The following is a 21,014-nucleotide window of genomic DNA, read 5'->3' as shown; positions in this document are numbered from 1 at the left end:
GTATCTTAAAAGTCTGAACTTGACTATAAGCAATGTTTATTTGGTTATTCTGTACTGAAGTAAAAGACAGGAATAAAAGATGTAAATAGATTTCTGTCTGCTTCTTTCCCCAGTGTCCTTCACTTCCAGGGCGGAAAGTCTGTCATGTTCATTCAGCACGATGGCAAAGACCCTGTCCGACGTGAGATCCGCTGCTGGGAGAGACCCCAGCTGACTGGCAACTGTTTTGTAAGTCCGATTCAGACTGTTGATCACCATGAAGCAAAACACTTCCTCCTGCAGACGGAAATTGCGTTCCACCATCTGTTGACGCAGAAATTTCATTTCCGTCAGGTGCGCTTGAACATCTCCATCAGGCGCAAGCCTCAGGTTGGTCAGCTTCTCAAAATACAGCAACGCTGAAGAACCTGCATCTCTCTGATGTGTCCTTCTCAGCGTTTCCCAAACATCTTTCGCGTGCAGTAAATCTTGTATGTGGATCAACTGCGAATCTGACACGCACAGAATTATAGCAGTTCTGGCCTTTACATCCTGTGACTCCCAAGCACGCGTTGGTGCTGCTGGAATGGGGTTTTCAATCACCCCAAACAGTCTCTGATTCTGCAGCAGGGCCTTCATCTTAATAGACCAAGATGCATAATTGTCACTGGTCAGAAGGTCTGGAGTAGGCAGACCTCCCCCCTTCTTGGCATCCATTTTGAGTCCTTGCATTGACTCTCAAACACAAGCCTCTAAAATCCAATAGCTGGCTTGTTTACACTCTGTGCCACCTGGCAGCTCTGAACGCTTGCTGCGTTGGAAATTTCCAAGAGCTCTTCAGACTGTGTAGTCAAAACATTCCATTTTAACTTTCACTTCTCCTCTCTGAGGCATAGCCTTCACTGAAGGGCGTCGCTTAGCAACAGTGCATTCCATCCCTTGGACAGGATTAACCACAGGAATATTTGGAATGCGGTTTCTCTTTTGACTGGAGCTGTTTCTCCCATCTACTGCTCCCCGTGAAGCAGAGAATAACTCAATCTGCATTCACACTTCTAAGCCCGAAAATCTCATACCTGGGCTCCGTTGCTTGGCTATCAGATTCCTCTGGTCAGCTTCTGGCTGCAGAAAATCAGCCTTCTCACCTCAGGCTTCCATGGAGGCCACTTCTTGATGCAGAGGTCGATGAAAACAGCAACCGGCGTCTGCTACCACTGTTGGAAATCTTGCCCGTCTTGAGGTATGTGCCTATCTGTTCAGGCACCGGCTGAATTCCTTAGACCTCCCTCCGGCGACTCCCGGCAGGATAAAACATACGCGAAGTCCGTTCCGGCGATTTTCCTCAGGCTGTGAGGAAAACACACCAACTGTTCCTCTCTCCCCTTTGGTGTCCCCAGGGAGGGGAAAGAAGCAGACAGAAATCTATTTACATCTTTTATTCCTGTCTTTTACTTCAGTACAGAGAAAACATGTCTGCACTCATCAGCAGTTAGAATAAACTCCACCCATGTCCTTCCAGCACAGGTCATATGACAAACCCACTGAGCTAACATCCGGTGCTCAGTACAGAATGGACTGCCCCTTTGTTCCCATGGCAACAGTCACAAACTTCCTGTTTGGCTTTCCAGCCACAAGCAGCAGTCTTGGCTGCTATAGCCTTTGCTTGCTGCCGCATTGCTGCTTTAGAATAACAACACCTTCCGGGTTATGTGGCCAGCATGACTAAGCCATTTCTGGTGAACCAGAGCAGCGCACAGAAACACCGTTTATCTTCCTGCCAGAGTGGTACCTACTTTCACTTTGACGTGCTTTTGAACTGCTAGGTTGGCAGGAGCAGGGACCGAGCAACTGGAGCTCACCCCGTCGTGGGGATTTGAACCGCGACCTTCTGATCGGCAAGTCCTAGGCTCTGTGGTTTAACCCACAGCGCCACCCGCGTCTCTTATACCCCACCTTAATGATTTTACTTGATTTACACTGCATTTGTGACGTTCCATTTCATTACATTGTTGGTATCCGCTTTGGGGTGCAAATCAAGCCAGGTCGAAAAGCCAAATCTTCAGCTGCCTCCCTGCCCTCTCGCTCCCGAGGAAGATATTCACTCACACCATCTGGCAGGTTGCAGGCACCAAAAAACTGCCTGCGCCGGCCCTGCTGCTTACCAAAGGTGCTCCAAGCTGAGATGCTGATGGCTCAGGGCGCGTTTCCTCCACCGCCCGCCAGGGGTCGCTGCTGCGTTCGGGCCGACCGGAAGTCTTCCCCTCTCCTCGCGGACGACGACGCCGGCAACAACAACAACAACAACAGGCACGTCCTGGCGTACCCGGATGTTCCTCGCCCGCCGTTTCCGCCTGAGGGAGCGAGCGAGGCGCCGCTGCCGAGAGTCCCCGGGCTGCCCAGCGTCGCGAGGTGGGCGATGGCGGAGGCCTCCGCGTCCTGCTCCTCCCCCTCCCCGGCTGCTGCTGAGGAGAACGGGGGCCCTTCTCCGCCTCCCCTCCCTCCCAGGGGCCCCGAAGGCGGCGGCGGCGAGGAGGAAGAGGAGGAGGAGCGGGAGGTCGGGGGCCGCCCCCACCGAGGCTGGAGCGAAGCCCAGTTCCGGCGCTACAGCTTCCCCACGCGGCCCATCCCCAGGCTCCGCCACGGGGACCCCCGGGCCGAGGAGCTCATCGAGAACGAGGTGAGGGGGTTGGGCTCCTTCCCAAACACAAAACACACGCGCCCCCCCCTCGGGGGGAGGGGTCCCCTGTGCTGAGACCCGGGGGGGGGGGGTTGAGAGGGGTAGGGTGTGGGCCTTGGCCCCCTCTCCTACGGTTTGCCGCCAGCCTTGGTTAGGAGGCCTCCAGCATTATTATTATTATTATTACACACACAAAAATACGTATATGCATTTATACATTCTTGTCTGTCTAACCATACCCCTTAATGTGTGGGGGTGGGGTGTGTGTGTATATATATATACACACACACACACACACACACACGGCGGAAAGGGGGAGGGGTCCCCTGTGCTGAGATCCGGGGTGGTGGTCTTTGAGAGGGGTAGGGTGTGGGGGTTTCGCAAACGCCCTGACCCCCTCTCCTACGATTTGCCGCCACCTTTGGTTACGGTGCCTCCAGCTCTATTATTATTATTATTATTATTATTATTACACACACACACACACACACACACACAAATATTCATATGCATTTATACATTCATTCCTATCTGTCTATCTATACCCGCAAATGGGGGTGCGTGTACACACAGACAGACACACACACACACACACACACACACACATATGTTGTTGTTGTTTAGTCGTTTAGTTGTGTCTGACTCTTCATGACCCCATGGACCAGAGCACTCCAGGCACTCCTGTCTTCCGCTGCCTCCCACAGTTTGGTCAAACTCATGCTGGTAGCTTCGAGAACACTGTCCAACCATCTCGTCCTCTGTCGTCCCCTTCTCCTTGTGCCCTCCATCTTTCCCAACATCAGGGTCTTTTCCAAGGAGTCTTCTCTACTCATGAGGTGGCCAAAGTCTTGGAGCCTCAGCTTCAGGATCTGTCCTTCCAGTGAGCACTCAGGGCTGATTTCCTTCAGAATGGGTAGGTTTGATCTTCTTGCAGTCCATGGGACTCTCAAGAGTCTCCTCCAGCGCCAGAATTCAAAAGCATCAATTCTTCAGTGATCAGCCTTCTTTATGGTCCAGCTCTCACTTCCATACATCACTCCTAGGAAAACCATAGCTTTAACTATACACACACACAAATATGTATATACATAACATGTATACATTCATTCCTATCTGTCTATCCACACCACCAAATGGGGTGGGGGGTGTACACACACACACACACACACACACACATATATATGCATGCATTGCAGGGGTTATACTAACTAGATAATCCTCTGGTTCCCTTCCAACTCTACAATTCTGTGACACTCTCTACCAGGGGTCAGCAAACCTTTTCAGCAGGGGGCCAGTCCACTTGGGGGGGGGCTATTTTTTGGGGGGGGAGGAATTAACGAATTCCTATGCCCCACAAATAATGCAGAGATGCATTTTAAATAAAAGCACACATTCTACTCATGTAAAAATACCAGGCAGGCCCCACAAATAACCCAGAGATGCATTTTAAATAAAAGCACACATTCTGCTCATGTAAAAACACGCTGATTCCCAAACCGTCCACGGGCTTGATTTAGAAGGCGATTGGGCTGGATCTGGCCCCCGTGCCTTAGGTTGCCTATCCATGGCTTATACTAACCAGATGATCTTCAGGCTCCCTTCCAACTCTACAATTCTGTGATACTCTATACCCTGCCTTTTTCCTTGACAATGACTTAAGGCAGCTTACAGTGAGAGGGATGGAGGCCTGAGTTTCCTTCCTGGAGAAAGTGGAGCGTCCCCTCTGCTGAGAGCAACCCATCCTTGCCCACTCATCTGCTTCCCCCCGCTTTGCCACCAGCCTTCGTTAGTGTGCCTCCAGTATTATTATACATATACATACTTAAATATACACCTTGCCTTTTCCCCAAACAGAGACTCAAGGCGTCTTACAGCTAAAAACAAATCAGCTAAAAACAGAGAAAGAAGCTTTCATTATAAAAACCATTAAACATTGATAGAATTAAAACTAATTACACATATGCTTAAAACCACACACAGAATTATTATCAAAACAGCATGGCACCAGCCCTTTAATTAAAAGCGGTCAGTTCCCAGAAGCCTGTTGGCTGGCAGAAGGATAGGAAGGAAGGAGCCAGTGTGGCTTCAGAGAAGGCCCACTCTGTATCTGTGAGGGTGGTGGGTCCAAGAAGAGGGCCTTCCTCAAAGATCTCAGATCCTGGGAAGGTTCACATGATGGAGTAGGGTTGCTGGATCAGGAGGCTTCAACCTTGAAAAAATAGGGGGGAAAGGGGGGCATAGAGGGAAGTTTTCCCACTTCCTCTTTTAAACATCCCCATGGTGGGAATATTCACTTTTCACAAGCAACCTTCAAATAAAGGCAAGCTGGCCCACGCATGCACAGGTTAGTGATTTGTGGCACATAGGCTGAGGAAAGAAGAGGGTGGTTTTTATATTATTTTTGTTGCAAAATATTTCTTAGTCACCTGGATCCCCTTTTTACTCATTATACTTTATTCTGCAGTTGCTATATGAAAAACCTGCTGATATTGTTCCTGTTTCAGCATTACAGTTCCTGTGCATTTACAACTAAAAAAGGGCTTTGAAATAGCAAGTGGCGCTGCTGTGGTAAACTGGGGCATTGGGCTGAAGGCAAGGTTTTAGGTGTCTGCAAGACTAGAAGCAGCACCATAGTGGTTTGATTGCGGAATGGAAGGTGATCAGCTTTAGGATAGGCAGAAAAAGTAGGCCCTTCTGCTGCCCGCCTTCTGCTCCCCAATTATGTATTTCCAAGGCTGATGTATTCTCATCATTCGAGTGATAGCCACCAACTTGGGTGACTTTAAGAGGGGATTAGACACATTCTTGGAGAATAAGGCTACTAATAATTAGCAGTGTGCCTCTGAGCATCAGCTGCTGGGGTTCACAAGGGAGAGTGCCATTATAGGTGTCCCTTTAGGCCAGGCTTCCTCAACATCCACCCTCCAGATGTTTTTGGCCTACAACTCGCATGATCCCTAGCTAGTAGGACCAGTGGTCAGGGATGATGGGAATTGTAGTCTCAAAACACGTGGAAGGCCGAGGTTGAGGAAGCCTGCTTTAAGTCCTTGGTTAGCCACGGTGAGAATAGAATGATGGATGAGATGGGCTTTTGCTCGATTTTACCCAGCTGGGCTCTTCTTATGCTCTTATGAATGCCTTTCATACTTTGTTGCCTTATAGCCTTTCAAACAACTCTTTAAGTTATTCAAAGACCTCTCAATAGAGGTATTTGGAGGCAAATCTGTGTTTGCTTCTAATATTTGAGTACAGTGTTAGAAATTTCCTGGGCGCCAGGCATATTTTGCCACTGGCTCGGGCCCAGTTGTGACTATATGAAGATTGGTGGGCACCAGGTTGGCAGCCAGCATCTCCATCGAGCCAGTGAAAAAACCTCTGCCTTAGACCATAGTTAATACCATTTCCACTGTGTGTGCTTCTCCCTCTTGCATACTGGGGTGAATGAATTGTAAGGGCAAGCTACAGTCAAGCAATGTAGTTGAGATCATAGAATTGTGGCGTTGGAAGGGATACTGAGGGTCATTTAGTCCAACCCCTGACAAATAAGCATTGTGTTGTGACCATAACCTAGGTTTAAGCTGCCATTTGGTGCCTTGCTTATATATCTCAGTTTTGAACACTATTTGAGTATCCTTATTGAAGAGTTAAGCATTTTGTTTCATGGCTTGAGCATTAATCAGAAAGGTAAACCCATCACCATTCTTCTTTTTGACTTCTAGTGTTCCGCTGTATCGGGCTGTCGTCAGTGTGTAAGGCTGTGCTTTATGAGTGACGGCAGTGAATAGTTGCAGCTACTTTCCTTCCATTGCTTATTCCTAGTTGCAAAATCAGCCTGAATATTTGTGGCTGAGAGTTAGATACCTCCCACCTTACCTTGGGATTTTGCATTGCTATGCTTTGTGCTTTTTTCTTGTCATTCCTAGGAGCCAGTGGTGTTGACAGATACAAACCTGGTGTTCCCTGCTCTAAAATGGGATCTGGACTATCTTCAGGAGAACATTGGGAGTGGGGACTTTTCGGTATATAGAGCAAGCACACACAAGTTCCTGTATTACGATGAGAAGAAAATGGCGAACGTTAAGAACTTCAAGCCTAAGTCAAGCAGGGAAGAGATGAAATTCAGCGACTTCGTTGAGCAGCTCCAAGAAATAGAACAGCAGGATAGTGGAGAAAGGTAACATCGGTTGGTGACTTGGCGATTTGGCTCTGTCGTGAGACATGGACTGGTGTATCTTCTAAGGCAGGAGTGGGAACCTTTTTCAGTCTAAAGGCTGCATTCTCATTTAGGGGACACATTTCAGTGACCGGGTGGGGCCAGAGCCAGAGTGGGTGGAGCAATTGGTGTAAGTTTTATCTCAAGTAAGTTGTGAAGCAGGACTGGTGAAGGGTGTGGCATAGGAATAATATAATAATAATAAAAAATTTTATTTATATCCCGCCCTCCCCAGCCGAGGCCGGGCTCAGGGTGGCTAACAACAATAAAATAGTACAACATTTTAAAATCATTTCATTATGAAATTAATTCAAATCAAATTGATGGCAACCATTAAGCTAAAGTTCTGTGAAGATTGCCAAAGGAGGGAGTCAGGCTGTGCCCTGACCAAAGGCCTGGTGGAACAGCTCTGTCTTGCAGCCCCTGCGGAAAGATGTCTAGTCCCTCAGGGCCCTAGTCTCTTGTGGCAGAACGTTCCACCAGATCGGAGCCACAGCTGAAAAAGCCCTGGCTCTAGTTGAGGCCAGCCTTACCTCTCTGTGGCCTGGGACCTTCAAGATGTTTTTGTTTGAAGACCGTAAGTTCCTCTGTGGGACATACCAGGAGAGGCGGTCCCGTAGGTACGAGGGTCCTAGGCCGTATAGGGCTTTAAAGGTTAAAACCAGCACCTTAAACCTGATCCTGTACTCCACCGGGAGCCAGTGCAGCTGGTATAGCACCGGGTGAATGTGATCTCGCAGCGAGGACCCCGTAAGGAGTCCCGCTGCGGCATTCTGCACCCACTGGAGTTTCTGGGTCAGTCTCAAGGGCATCCCCTTGAGTTCTGAGGGCAGGAAGAGTCCCGAGGGTCAGATCGAGAGGGCTAGAGGGCTTCATTTGGCCCCCAGGCCCGCGGTTCTCTACTTCTGTTCTAAGTGACTAGTCTGAGATATCATCCCTGGCTAGCTGCTTGCATCATACAGAAATTCTGTCACAGTGCAGACTGATCCAAAACAGAATATATTTCTCTCTTCACATGGTCAAATCCTGTACTTCCTACCTTGTAGGGAATTCCTCCACCTTCCTGTTCATCCCCCTTTTACCATGCACAAGCGTCTTCCTGAAGCAACAGGATCATATCTAGTAGTTATTGTGCTAGTATTGCTGCTGAAGGCATCCAATAAGTGTGTTCCTTTGGGCAGCACTCAAGGTGTTGGGGAAAAGAAATAGGATTCTGGACTTAGTGGGGGGCTGGTTCTGGTGCTCCCTTTCCTATTAAATTCATTGGGAAGTGGCTGTGTAATTAAAGCCAAGAAGAAGGCTACAATAAAGGAAGTGCTGCACAGCTTGGGAGAAGAGACCCTTTGCTTCCTTTGTTGATTGCAGTGAGCAGAATCAAGGAGTCGCTCATTCGCCAGTTGTACAACTGGATGTGTGTGGTTTTTTTCTTTTTGAAAAATGGTTTAGCATTTTTGTCCATCCTCCCCAATGCTCAAAGCAGCTTCCTATAAAAATAATAGAATAAAAATAATAAAAAGATGCAGTTTTGAAAATAAGAGCATCATAAACAAGGGCTTTTTATGGGTTGTTTTATGGTTGGTTATATATGAGAACTGTTTACTCTGCTACTGCTATTTTAATGCTAGCTATTTTTACTGCTATTTTAATGGTGTATCTTACTTTGTTGCAACCCATCTGGAGGACATACACCCTAAAAGGCAGGCCAGGAACCTGTTATCATAATCAGTATAATCAACAGCAGTATTAACACTAGGTCACAGTCCCTAATCCACTGCTGTAGGTCTTTTGGAAGATAGGTTTTGTATCCTTTCTGAAAGGATACAAAGACAGGACAGCTTCTAGACTGATCTCTGAGAATGAGAGTACCTGAAACCCTGTGTTTTGTGCATCAGGGAACAGATGGGTCATCCTGCATTTGTGTACCTGCCCAATTTCTATTGACTTGGTAGTGCTCAAGTGAATCCTTTCCTTAAATCTGCAGTCCTCTGTGCAAAGATAGCCTTTGCTTATCAGGTTTCTATATAAGTGAATGTATTTTTGAGGCATTGGCTAAAAATGAATGAAAGATGGCAAGCAATATCTTCCTTTTTGCAGACCTACATGTAAAATTCTCCTTTCCCCCTTGTTTTCTGCCGTGTGCAGGCTTTATCTGCAGCAGACTCTGAATGACACAGTTGGGAGGAAAATCGTGGTGGATTTCCTGGGCTTCAATTGGAATTGGATTAACAGGCAACAGGCAAAGCGAGGCTGGGGTCAGCTGACATCCAACTTGTTACTGATCGGCATGGAAGGTAGCAGATCTGCCTTAGACTTAAATGTGCCTAAAGGTCTTTGGACAACTCATTACATTTTGCTTTTAGCATAGACAACTTCTTAGGGATTCCTTTTGCACACGAACATCCAACATCTAGCCACTGTTATCTCATATACGAAAATCTGACGTAGGTGATTCAGAGGCCTGATTCAAAGAAGCGGTGTCAGGGATGGGGGTCCACAGATGCCAGAATAGCCAACATTATGCCTCCCAGATCTTGTTGGGCTCCAGGCAGCATGGCCAGTGAACAGGGATGATGGAAGTTGCAGTCCAAATGTCTCGAGGGCATAGCTTTGGCTACCCGAGACCTACATAATCTTTGAGAACAGGGCCTCTTGTTCACAGGTTACATCTGAAAAGATAAATCACACTTTTCTTACTTGGTTCTTACTTCTTTCACATGCATCCCTTCCCTCTGGCTGCACAAATAGGCAGCATGGCAGTCATCTGACTTCTCTAGTGAGAAGGACTTTCTGCACGTAACTAATTCTTCTTTGTCCTGTAACGTGTACCACTGTCTTGTTGCGAGGACCCAGATGATGCAAGTGCTCTAAACCGATGACATACATTCAGATGTGTCCTCTGTATAACTGAATACACTGTTTAGATCCCCCCCCTACGTAGAACTTGATTTATTTTGGTGCATGACCGATGCAGATCACCCATTGTAAGGTAATGATTCTATCCTGCCTTTGAGGGCACTCTCTCACAAGACAGCCTACAGTAAAACCATTAAACTACTTCCTTTGCTTTGGATAGCTCTCTGTATGGATAACTATTATTCAGAAAACAGTGGTGCCTCGCTAGATGAAAAGAATCCGTTCCGCGATTCTCTTCGTCTAGCGGTTTTTTCGTCTTGCGAAGCAAGCCCATTGACAGCTTAGCGGATTAGCGCTACAGCGGTCTAGCGGCTTTCAGCAATCACCTGTTAAGCGGATTAGCGCTACAGCGGTCTAGCGGCTTTCAGCGATCACCTGTTAAGCGGCTTATCAGCGGAACAGGTGATAAGCGGCTTAGCGGCTTAGGAAAAGGGCGAAAAAAGCGAAAAAAACCCGCGGGGGGACGCAAGATTTTTTCGTCTTGCGAAGCAACCCCATAGGGAAATTCGTTTTGCGAAGCGCCTCCAAAACTGAAAACCCTTTCGTCTAGCGGGTTTTCCGTCTTGCAAGGCGTTCGTCTTGCGGGGCACTACTGAACCTCTAAACCACAGCTGTTAAGCTGGTTTTGAATTGGTTTGTCAGTGGCTTTTCTTACGCAATGATGGGAGCCGCAGCCTTCAGTGGGTCCTGACAGTATTGTTAAATTGCCCAACATGCTCTTAAAACTTTATTTTCTAACGGTTTACTTGTAATGTAGGCACACCCTCATTATTAATACTTGTGCTAAGAGGGCTATCAGGTTTACAGTGTCTCTGTTTCTTTTTATGAAGGGAATGTGACTCCAGCACACTATGATGAGCAGCAGAACTTCTTTGCTCAGATTAAGGGATACAAGCGTTGCATCCTGTTTTCCCCTGACCAGTTTGAGTGCCTCTATCCTTATCCTGTGCACCACCCGTGTGATCGGCAGAGCCAGGTAAGGCGATATCTGTGCCAAATGGCCCCTAATTTGTAAGAATTGTTGTCGTTCAGTCGTATCCAACTCTTCATGACCCCATGGACGAGAGCACGCCAGGCACTCCTGTCTTCCACTGACTCCCACAGTTTGGTCAAACTCATGCTGGTAGCTTCAAGAGCACTATCCAACCATCTCGTCCTCTGTCGTTCCCTTCTCTTTGTGCCCTCCATCTTTCCCAACATCAGGGTCTTTTCCAGGGAGTCTTCTCGTCTCATGAGGTGGCCAAAGTATTGGAGCCTCAGCTTCACGATCTGTCCTTCCAGTGAGCACTCGGGGCTGATTTCCTTAAGAATGTATAGGTTTGATCTTCTTGCAGTCCATGGCACTCTCAAGAGTCTCCTCTAGCACCATAATTCAAAAGCATCAATTCTTCAGCGATCAGCCTTCTTTATGGTCCAGCTCTCACTTCCATACATCACTACTAGGAAAACCATAGCTTTAACTGTACGGACCTTTGTTGGCAACTTTGTAAGAGTATGTGATACAAAATATTTGGGTGGCATTCAACTTAGTTTTACACAGAGTAGACTGATGGAAATGAATGGACCTAACTTATTCACATTCTTTAATTTCAGTGGGTCTGAGTAAAACTGAGTTGAATACTATCCTTTGTTCTGATCAGATGGAAGATTCACACAGGCTTCTATGTCCTGTCTAACAATGACCAGCCTGAAAGAGGTCACAAGCAAAATGTGATCTATATTTTCCTCCTGTTATTTGTGGTCAACGTCTCTTTGTCCTGTTCAGGCCTTACTTGCTGGTGTTTAGTCTGATAATTTAGCCTAACCCCTTGATGTTGAAGGAAAGAGACATGAAAAGCAACAACTGTGCTGCAAAGAAACCCCAGTGTGCAAGCAGGTGCTTATATGTGGGGTTTCTGTACACAAACACGCCCTGCTTTCTTTTCAAATGATTGCATGTGATTCAGTGCCATGGGGAAAAGTGTGGCTGTGCTCCAGATTAAACGCAGCAACGTCCCACATTATTGCATTTGCATCCTGCCTCTTCTCTGAGGAACTCAAGATGGTTCTTCCCCATTTTACTCTCTCAACAACTCTCTGAGGCAGGTTTTTCCAAGAGAGAGAGTGGCTGGCCCAAGGACACACACAGAACTTTGTGGCTGATCGGAGCTTTCACCCAAATCCTATTCCCAACACACTAATCCCTATATCACACTGGCTCTCCAGTATGCGGCATCCATAATATACACTATACTTTATACTATACTAAGAAAGCACTATACTATTCGATGCAAGGTGAGTAGTGCATTGTCCTCTGAACATGTACACTCCACATTGGCATGAGTAACCAGCTTTTACAACCGTATGTGTAGTCTTGTCCAGGGACAACAAATTAATGGGATGGAATTTGCCTTCCACCAAGGTATCTAAACAACCTATCAAATTTCTAGGTAGCCTATCTTTTTTTAAAAAAAATGTAAAAGCAAGATTCTAGTTCATGATTGGACTTCAGCCTGAACCCAACCTTCCCCATTTCATTTGCTTACTGTCTACCTATAGTACAGACATGCAACACAGACCTCTTTTCTACCATTTACTGATGTGCACTTAGGAGACAAACACCGTCTATTACTGTCTTACTTAATACTGTGTTGACTGATTTTGCTGTGAAGAAAACACATTGGGTTAAATCTAGAATTTAGCCTAGCACCTGACTTTCCAGGTTAACTTTTGTGACTAGTATGCAACAGGTTGTTGTCTCTACCTGAGCTCGTGCAGGTTTACCTGAGGGGAATTGGGGCATGGGAAAGGACCACACTCTGGGGAACTCTCTAGATGACCTTTGTGACTTCAGCCTCTCCAGTGACATGTTCTTTTCTCCTGTTTTGCTAGGTTGACTTCGACAATCCTGACTATGAGCGCTTTCCCAATTTCCAGAACGTAGTTGGCTATGAGACTGTGGTGGGCCCAGGCGATGTGCTTTATATCCCCATGTATTGGTAATGAGCATAGACGGAGGATTGGACAGGGTGGTGTGGGAATGGGGCAACTGCAGCAGAACCCAGGGCCCCAGATTAAGGAATGGGAACCTTGGGCTCACAAGAGGCCTATGGGTTTTTCTTTTTTGACTCAGATGTATTGTAAGGCCTACAGTTTTTACCTTCTCTGTGTATTCAAAAGGGAGGGAGTGCTTCCTTTATCCTCAAGATATGGAGGATAAATAGGCTTTTGTGTTTTAAGGTGTGCTCATGCCAGAAGAGAGAGGAAAAATAAAAACATCCTTGACATTTGCTAGTAGCTTGGATTTGGGTGGGTGGGTTTAAGTAAGGTGAGGCTTATCCTTTTGCACTCTCACCATGGCAGTTCAACACAGGATCAAAATGTTCCAACCACTGAAAACTTCATACACAACTGTGTAATATTTTAGTCCATCTCTATTGGTTTTCTAAAAAAAAAAACCCAAGTAGCTGAGGCTAATCTCATGGGGTGAGTTCTCCTTTACTGTAAGGTTAGAGTAAGTTTGACCCAAGCCGGGTGTGGATCTATCCATGTACCAATCTCTATGGGACTTAAATGGGAAATGGCACACATCCCACAGGAAGTAAAAGTATAGGGGAAAGGGGGAGAAAGTGCCTTCCTTCACTTCCCGTAGCCCTTTCAACTTAGAATGAAAGTGAACCTACCTTTGTCAGGTTGGTCCTGAAGGCGGGAAGCATGCTTTCTTTGTATTCTGAGATAAAGTATGCACATGCAAGAGAGCACCCATTAATGGGAGTGTGATCTATTGAGCACAACAGATTCAAACAGCAAGAGGTCACGGATAGTCATAGCATAGTTCCCTGGCACAAAGTGCAAATAGGATAGAAGCCAGGGGGATAAAAGAATAACAAAGGCTCAAGCTGAGCTGTCTGCGTTGATTCTGTAGCACTGGCGTCGTTAATTCTTAAATTCTCTGTGGCTAGAATTGGAAACGTATACAATTTCCCTGGCCTTTCTATTATTCTATTCAGGTGGCATCACATCGAGTCCCTGCTGAACGGAGGAATTACCATCACTGTAAACTTTTGGTACAAGGTAAACATGTCTCTAGCTTTTGTTGCTGGCAGAAGAGAACTTTGCGCATGGACAGAACAGAAACATAGAGCTGCTACTTGAAATATTTGTTGTGTGGGGTAATGCAGTATTGACGTTGCTGCATTATAAAACCTGTCCTCTTCATTCTACACACCTCTGAGGGCTGCTTAAGGTTCCCTAGAGCTACATTAACTCTTCCAAACCTGGCCTGTGTTCTTAATTCCATCTCTTAAAGAATTTGTATGGCTGCATTGGTGTTCAGTAAATTTGCATGCCACCCTTCATCCAAAGAACACAGGGCAGTTCACAACATAAAAATACAAAAGGAGAACACAAAGTACATAACAGAACAAAAGCAAAACCAACCAATTACCCCCCCCCCCCCCGCAAACATATTTAAAAGGTCATAGAATGCTAATCAGCCAAAGGTCTAGTTAAAGAGAAACTTTTTCACCTGACACCTAAAGATATGTAATGAAGACTCCTGGGGAGCCCATTCCACAAAAGGGAGCCACTGCAGAAAAGACCCCCTTCTCATGTTGTCGCCCTCTGGAGCTACCGTGGAGGAGGCACACAAAGAAGGGCCCCTGCGATGATGATCACTGGGTCCAAGCTGGTTCACATTGGTAGAGGCAGTCCGTAGATATTCCCTCTGTGAAGTATGTAGTTCCTTGGGTTGAAATAATGCCCAATTGTTTAATGGTGATGGTTCTTTTAGGGAGACCTTTCCTAGACCAGCATTTGTGCAGTGACCTCTATTATGACTCTGTGCCATTTGGCTGCTAATAGAATACCAACCATTCTCCTGTCCCCCACTGTTTTATTGTGCTTGTATGTGTGTGATGGGGGTGTGTGTGTTAGTTTTTTCAAGTAACAAACTTATGATCCTGCTGTTTCCTTTTGGTTTTTCTGCTACCTCCCAAACCAGAAACCAGAGTGAGCGCTGCAAGTTTGATGCTAGTCTCTTTGTCTATATAATAATAATAATAATAATAATAATAATAATAATTTATTATTTATACCCCGCCCAGCTGGCTGGCTTTGTTTTGATTTGGAAGCTTCCTAAGTGTGTGTGTGTGGGGGGGAATCCTCTTTGAGAGTATGAGCACATGTAAATATGTCGACACAAAATTTAAAAAATTCCTTCCAGTAGCTCCTTAAGGTAAAGGGACCCCTGACCATTAGGTCCAGTCGTGACCGGCTCTGGGGTTGCGGTGCTCATCTCGCTTTATTGACCAAGGGAGCCGGCGCAAAGCTTCCAGGTCATGTGGTCAGCATGACTAAGCTGCTTCTGGTGAACGAGAGCAGCTCACGGAAACACTGTTTACCTTCCCGCCGGAGTGGTACCTATTTATCTACTTGTACTTTGACGTGCTTTCAAACTGCTAGGTTGGCAGGAGCAGGGACTGAGCAACGGGAGCTCACCCCGTTGGGGGATTCGAACCACCGACCTTCAGATCGGCAAGTCCTAGGCTCTGTGGTTTAACTCACAGCACCACCAGCGTCCCAAGTAGCACCTTAGAGACCAACTAAGTTAGTTATTGGTATGAGCTTTGTGTGCATGCACACTTCTTCAGATACACTGAATGCACACGAAAGCTCATACCAATAACTAACTTAGTTGGTCTCTAAGGTGCTACTGGAAGGATTTTTTTTAATTTTGTGTCAACTACGGCAGACCAACATGGCTACCTACCTGTAATGTAAATATGTGTTTGTGTTTTTCCCAGGGTGCTCCAACTCCCAAAAGGATTGAATATCCCCTAAAGGCTCATCAGAAGGTGGCAATAATGAGGAACATAGAGAAAATGCTGGGCGAGGCGCTTGGAAACCCACAAGAGGTACAGGACAAACCTGAAAACTGTTATTGGGGGCCAAGGGGGCTAAGTTGCCCAGAACCCCCCGAGTTCTAATTGGGCCTAATTCTGTCAGTCGTTTGCAGTTCCTTAGATATGCATGAAGGGTTAACCCTGGGAGAAAAGAAAGGCTATAAATTATGCCATATATTTATGTACCGTATTTTTTCGCTCTATAAGACGCACCAGACCACAAGACGCACCTAGTTTTTGGAGGAGGAAAACAAGAAAAAAAATATTCTGAATCTCAGAAGCCAGAACAACAACAGGGATCACTGTGCAGTGAAAGCAGCAATCCCTCTTGCTGTTCTGGCTTCTGAGATAGCTGCGCAGCCTGCATTCGCTCCATAAGATGCACACACATTTCCCCTTACTTTTTAGGAGGGAAAAAGTGAGTCTTATAGAGCAAAAAATACGGTATTTATTTTAAAATACCTCCGGACATCATCTACGAAGATGCCGGGGTGGTATTAAAATGAAAAGGAATACAAGCAAAATGTGGGTTTTAATAGAGTCATACCAATTTGAGGTATCTCTGGTACTATTTGCCCAAAGCCAAGTGACATCCCGGTTTAACCTTTGAGGCTCAGCACTATGTCGTTGGCAAATTGACATCTCTCAAAACTTAAGATACAATAAGATCTTCTATATACATCAGGAAAGGTGGCGGATTTCAAAAGTAGGCTGATTCACCCAAGGGGCAGGGTTTCAAAGGTCTTCGGAGTTCAATAGATGTTACTGTTAAGGAAAACCTCTGTAAACAATTGCACACTGGTGTTGCAAACAAGTGACAATTGACAGTGATTTTAAGGGCTGCTTGTTCTACTGGGGTGAGGGCTCCAAACATTAATGTTGAGTTCCAAGCCTATTATCCTTTACTGAGAATAGGTTGGAAGATAAACAAGGACAATAGAGACTTTAAAAAAGACTGGGAACCATTTATGTTGTATTTACAGAAATATTGTAAAGAAGTGGACTCACTAGCAGGGTTTGAGTAAACATTTACAATTAACAAAATAAATAAGGACGTTAAGATGTAATAATTGGAGAATAACAAAGTGTAAGTGGAAATGTGAAAATAAGTATGGTATAAAAAAGTGAAGAATATAACAACATTTAAGTTAAAAATTGCAATATTAAGGTAGAATAAAACAAGCAGGGGAAGTAAATAGACAAAAAAACCATAAGAGGAAATTGAGGGAAGTCGGGGGGGGCGTGCCTGGGGATTTATATTCCTTTTTGCTTTTAGACAATGTTGATTGTGGTGATTATAAAATTGTAAAACTTAATAAAAATTATTTTTTTAAAAAAGAGAGAATGGGTTGGAAGATGCACAGTGATAATAATAATAATAATAATAATAATAATAATAATAATAATGATGATGATGATGATGATGATGTTGTATTATTTATACCCCGCCCATCTGGCTTAGTTTCCCCAGCCACTCTGGGCGGCTTCCAATCAAGTGTTAAAAACAATACAGCATTAAATATTAAAAACTTCCCTAAGCAGAGTTGCCTTCAGATGTCTTTTAAAGAGAAGATAGCTTATTTCCTTCACATCAGAAGGGAGGGTGTTCCACAGGGCGGGTGCCACTACCAAGAAGGCCCTCTGTCTGGTTCCCTGTAATCTCACTTCTCGCAATGAGGGAACCGCCAGAAGGCCCTTTGCACTGGATCTCAGTGTCCAGGCTGAAAGATGGGGGTGGAGACGCTCCTTCAGGTATACAGGACCGAGGCCGTTTAGGGCTTTAAAGGTCAGCACCAACACTTTGAATTGTGCTCGGAAACGTACTGGGAGCCAATGCAGATCTCTCAGGACTGGTGTTATGTGGTCCCGGCGGCCGCTCCCAGTCACCAGTCTAGCTGCCACATTCTGGATTAATTGCAGTTTCCGGGTCACCTTCAAAGGTAGCCCCACTTAAAGCGCATTGCGGGAGAGTCTAAGCGGGAGATAACTAGAGCATGCACCACTCTGGCAAAACAGTCCACAGGCAGGTAGGGTCTCAGGGCGCCTGCCCTGGACACAGAATTAACCTCTAGTGTTGACTTCAATGGTGTTCTGCTCTTTCCAGCTGTGTTTACAGTTTTTCATCTTGGGAAGATTTTTGGCTGTGCAAACATCACTCCATGCGGCATATGTCTATAGCCAACAATTTTTATGGTTCTACTCCTTTGTTGTTGTCTCAACAGGTGGGCCCCTTGTTGAATATGATGATTAAGGGGCGATATGACTAACCCTCGGCCTCTGCAGTGGTGGATGTTGCGAGCTGCTTCACAGACAAGTGGAAGATACTAGGCGCTAGTATCGCACGCAGAAATTGAAAGACTGAGGTGCTCCTGGCACAACTCTGCCCTGTCCTGCACCAACGTAGGGAGTGACTGGTACCATCAAACACTCCCGTCCATCCCTCTTTCAACTTCACTTAACCTTCCAGAGGATCCCGTGCTTTACGAAGTAGGAACCTAGCTGCCAAGGACTCATGTGTCTGCAACCTGCCAGTATACAGAGATTGGCGCCTGGTACTTGCCTGCCACCTGTCACATTGCAAAATACTTTTTTGGGGAGGGAGCAGAGTTTAGATTGGTCCTGCCAGTCTTTTGCGTTCATCCCACCAGCTGAATTGTATGATGTTGCATGAGGGGTGGACGCAGTAAGTCTCAAAGTCTTGAGAGTCTCCCGAAGCGGGAGAGAACCTTTGGCCATGTAAGATTCCACTGTCTGCTTATTTTGCCTGGGAAGTGAAAGCAATTGCATGCTGGCATCTGCATAGTTGCCTGTGTGTGAGAAGCAACTAGACAAGCCATGTAGATCTTCCCTCTGCACCTTGGCATTAGAAATCTCCCCGCCACCCCTTCTCTGAGGTTTAGCTTCCGTGTTTGTCAAAGGTCGCCTTCTCTCTGATGGCACAATTTTTTAATGTAAAGCAAAATTATGGTTACAAGTACATAGAGGGAGAAGGTGGGGATGGAGACAATAAAGTCTTCCAAGTCCGCTGTGCCAAATTAACATCGAAAACAGCGTTTTGGAGGGCCTGACCTCTTCATTCTGTTGGAAGTCCGGGCTGAAATCCCCATACACACAGATTCCCTTTGCTACACTCCGGACGGCTTTTCCACAATGAGCACCAGTGCCCTTTGTCAGTAAAAAACACCTTTGTGTTGTGTTTCTCTTTCCATACATGGAAATGTTAATTTCACTCCATCCCCAGCCTTCTGCATACTGGATTATAATGGATAAATAGGTGGAGAAGGGGAACAGCAAAGTTACAGTAACACTTTATTGCAGTGATTTTTTTCGACAGACTTCTATGTAGGGTGGAAGCCTCTATTTTCCATTCTATTCCACTTTCCCCTGCTTGACAGGAAATGTGGGTGTTTCTGGCTGTGTTTCATCAAGACGAGAGTGCTGAGTTGAGATCCCAGCTTTGTCCCTTTGCCACAGAGGTGCTTTTCTGTGAAATGGAGTTTTGAGAAGACCTCGCTGCAAAAGCTTTGCTTGTCCCAGCAGGAGAGAGGTCATGACCAGCTTGCTGGGACAACACCTGAGCATGACTTCACCTTTTTTGGGACAGATCACGCTCTTATCCTTTTATTGTACGGATCACACTCCTAATCTTTTACTGTGAATTCAGAATGCAGTAGCTGAAGACATTCTGGAGAAAGCTGGGTAGTGGTTCAGATTTCACTGGGCAGGTGGAGGGAGCAATGGAGCTTTGTCATAAGCCAAACCTACTCCTTGATTTAGCTCCGCCAGCCACATAGAAGCAGTGGAATGCCAGAGTTCTTGCCATAGATAATAGATCGGGAAAGGGGATAGAATGGCTTCTGAAGAGCAAGATTGGACTTGGCAAATGGTAGTACTAATAAATGCATTCTGCCTTTGCCTGAGGGCAAAAGCAATTCTTGTGCTTCACGGAAAGTGCCCTGGATGTGCAGCAGTATTGGCCAGGGTGCCAACAGAGATTGGAGCAATTTGTGGAACTTTGCTGTTGCATAGAGCCCATGCGGAAAGGGGCCACTCGCCTCGCTTGGAATGGAGAGGATGGGACTTAAACACAACCTTCGGATCTCTCATTTCTTTTTGCCAAAGGTAACTTTTGAAAGTTTTTTAACGGTTGGTTTTTTTTAATAAAGAAGAAAAAAAAATCATTGCGCCTGACCGGTGCAAGAACTCAGTTTACAATGCACTGATGGACTGATTAAGTTACTGTCTTCTCTTGTGTTTTTTTGTGTTTTTTTAATCCTATGCTTTTGATGCCCTGTGTGGTATTGGGGAAAGCTGTGTGTGTGTGCGCGCGTTTTCTGTGATGATGTGTGAGGACATGTGGGAAAGGCGTAATGCATCCTGAAGCGTAGTTCTTAAAATAAAACTGTCCAAAAAGAGAAGTATGGTGTTCCCTTTGTTCTGCCCAACAAATGGCCCTCTCTATCAGAGAACACGATCAGGACTGTGGGAATGGCTATCCCTTTGAGGGCTGTGGCATAGGCTTGCTGTGTAGTGCTCAGACTCTTGATGCTGTTGCTAGAACCTTGTGTTTGTAGATCTCTGGAACTACAATTTTCGCCTACACTGTTGGGATCTCCGCTCGGCCAAGCTGATAAAGCTCACCTTCCTCCAAGTCCTTCAGAATCGCCCTCCCGACGAATAATTAACGACCTGAGCCTTTCATAAGGCTCTAAGGCACGTTCTCCCATTCAGCAGAGAATCCAGCACAGGGAAGTTATGAGATTTATGGCTACATGCTATGCTTTATTTCTTATTACGCAGACAACAAAGAAATATACATCCTCTCTCTATGAAAGCAGAGAGCAAGCAAAACAAAGGAAACAGGAAACCAATAACGTCACATCCGTCTCTAGTCTCCCATGAGATTTCCAACAGCCTGGACTGTCTCTGGAATGTAAACAGAGCCTTGTGACTCCAAGCAGCTGCTCAGTGGCAAACAGGAACTAACATACAGAGCCCTTCCAAAGGAGGTTCATTGCCTGTGGCCTCCTGGAGTGTACGTACAAACCCACCCCTGTCTTGGCAATGTATCTAGACCAGGGCTTCTCAAACCTGGGTCTCCAGCTGTTTTGGGACTACAACTCCCATCATCCCCAGCTAGCAGGACCAGTGGTCAGGGATGATGAGAGTTGCAGTCCAAAAACAGCAGGAGACCCAAGTTTGGGAAACCCCAATCTAGACATTGAGAAATCTTTGCTGGTTATCAGCCCAGCTCAATAGCGCATTGGCTTTAGAGCAACAGCTTATAGGGAGGGAGCAGTATCCCTTTTACAGCAGGTCTTGCCACATGGTGGGTATGTTTACCTTGGTG

At 45.9% G+C, this 21,014-nt stretch overlaps 1 protein-coding gene across 1 annotated transcript; it reads left to right on the top strand.

Annotated features, from left to right (window-relative positions):
• Positions 1-2,146: 2,146 nt before the first annotated feature.
• Positions 2,147-20,082, top strand: HIF1AN (hypoxia inducible factor 1 subunit alpha inhibitor). Its single transcript, XM_081913741.1, has 8 exons — positions 2,147-2,656; positions 6,580-6,830; positions 9,012-9,160; positions 10,613-10,758; positions 12,654-12,760; positions 13,772-13,835; positions 15,566-15,676; positions 17,887-20,082. The coding sequence occupies exons 1-8, from the start codon at positions 2,162-2,164 to the stop codon at positions 17,929-17,931; spliced, it is 1,368 nt and encodes a 455-aa protein (XP_081769867.1). The 5' UTR covers positions 2,147-2,161; the 3' UTR covers positions 17,932-20,082.
• The last annotated feature ends 932 nt before the right edge of the window (positions 20,083-21,014 follow it).

This window comes from Podarcis melisellensis, assembly GCF_964234715.1.
Source record: "Podarcis melisellensis genome assembly, chromosome: 5".
In the NCBI taxonomy this organism is placed as follows: Eukaryota; Metazoa; Chordata; class Lepidosauria; order Squamata; family Lacertidae; genus Podarcis; species Podarcis melisellensis.
Note: the sequence above shows the minus strand (reverse complement) of the source record. Positions and strands in the feature narration are given on the sequence as shown.

Bases quoted from the DNA above. Each gene is read 5' to 3' on its own strand.
- HIF1AN (XM_081913741.1), top strand. From the start codon at position 2,162: ATGCTGATGGCTCAGGGCGCGTTTCCTCCACCGCCCGCCAGGGGTCGC. The intron at 12,761-13,771 runs GTAATGAGCATA...TATTCTATTCAG, and splicing joins CTTTATATCCCCATGTATTG to GTGGCATCACATCGAGTCCC. The intron at 13,836-15,565 runs GTAAACATGTCT...TGTTTTTCCCAG, and splicing joins CTGTAAACTTTTGGTACAAG to GGTGCTCCAACTCCCAAAAG.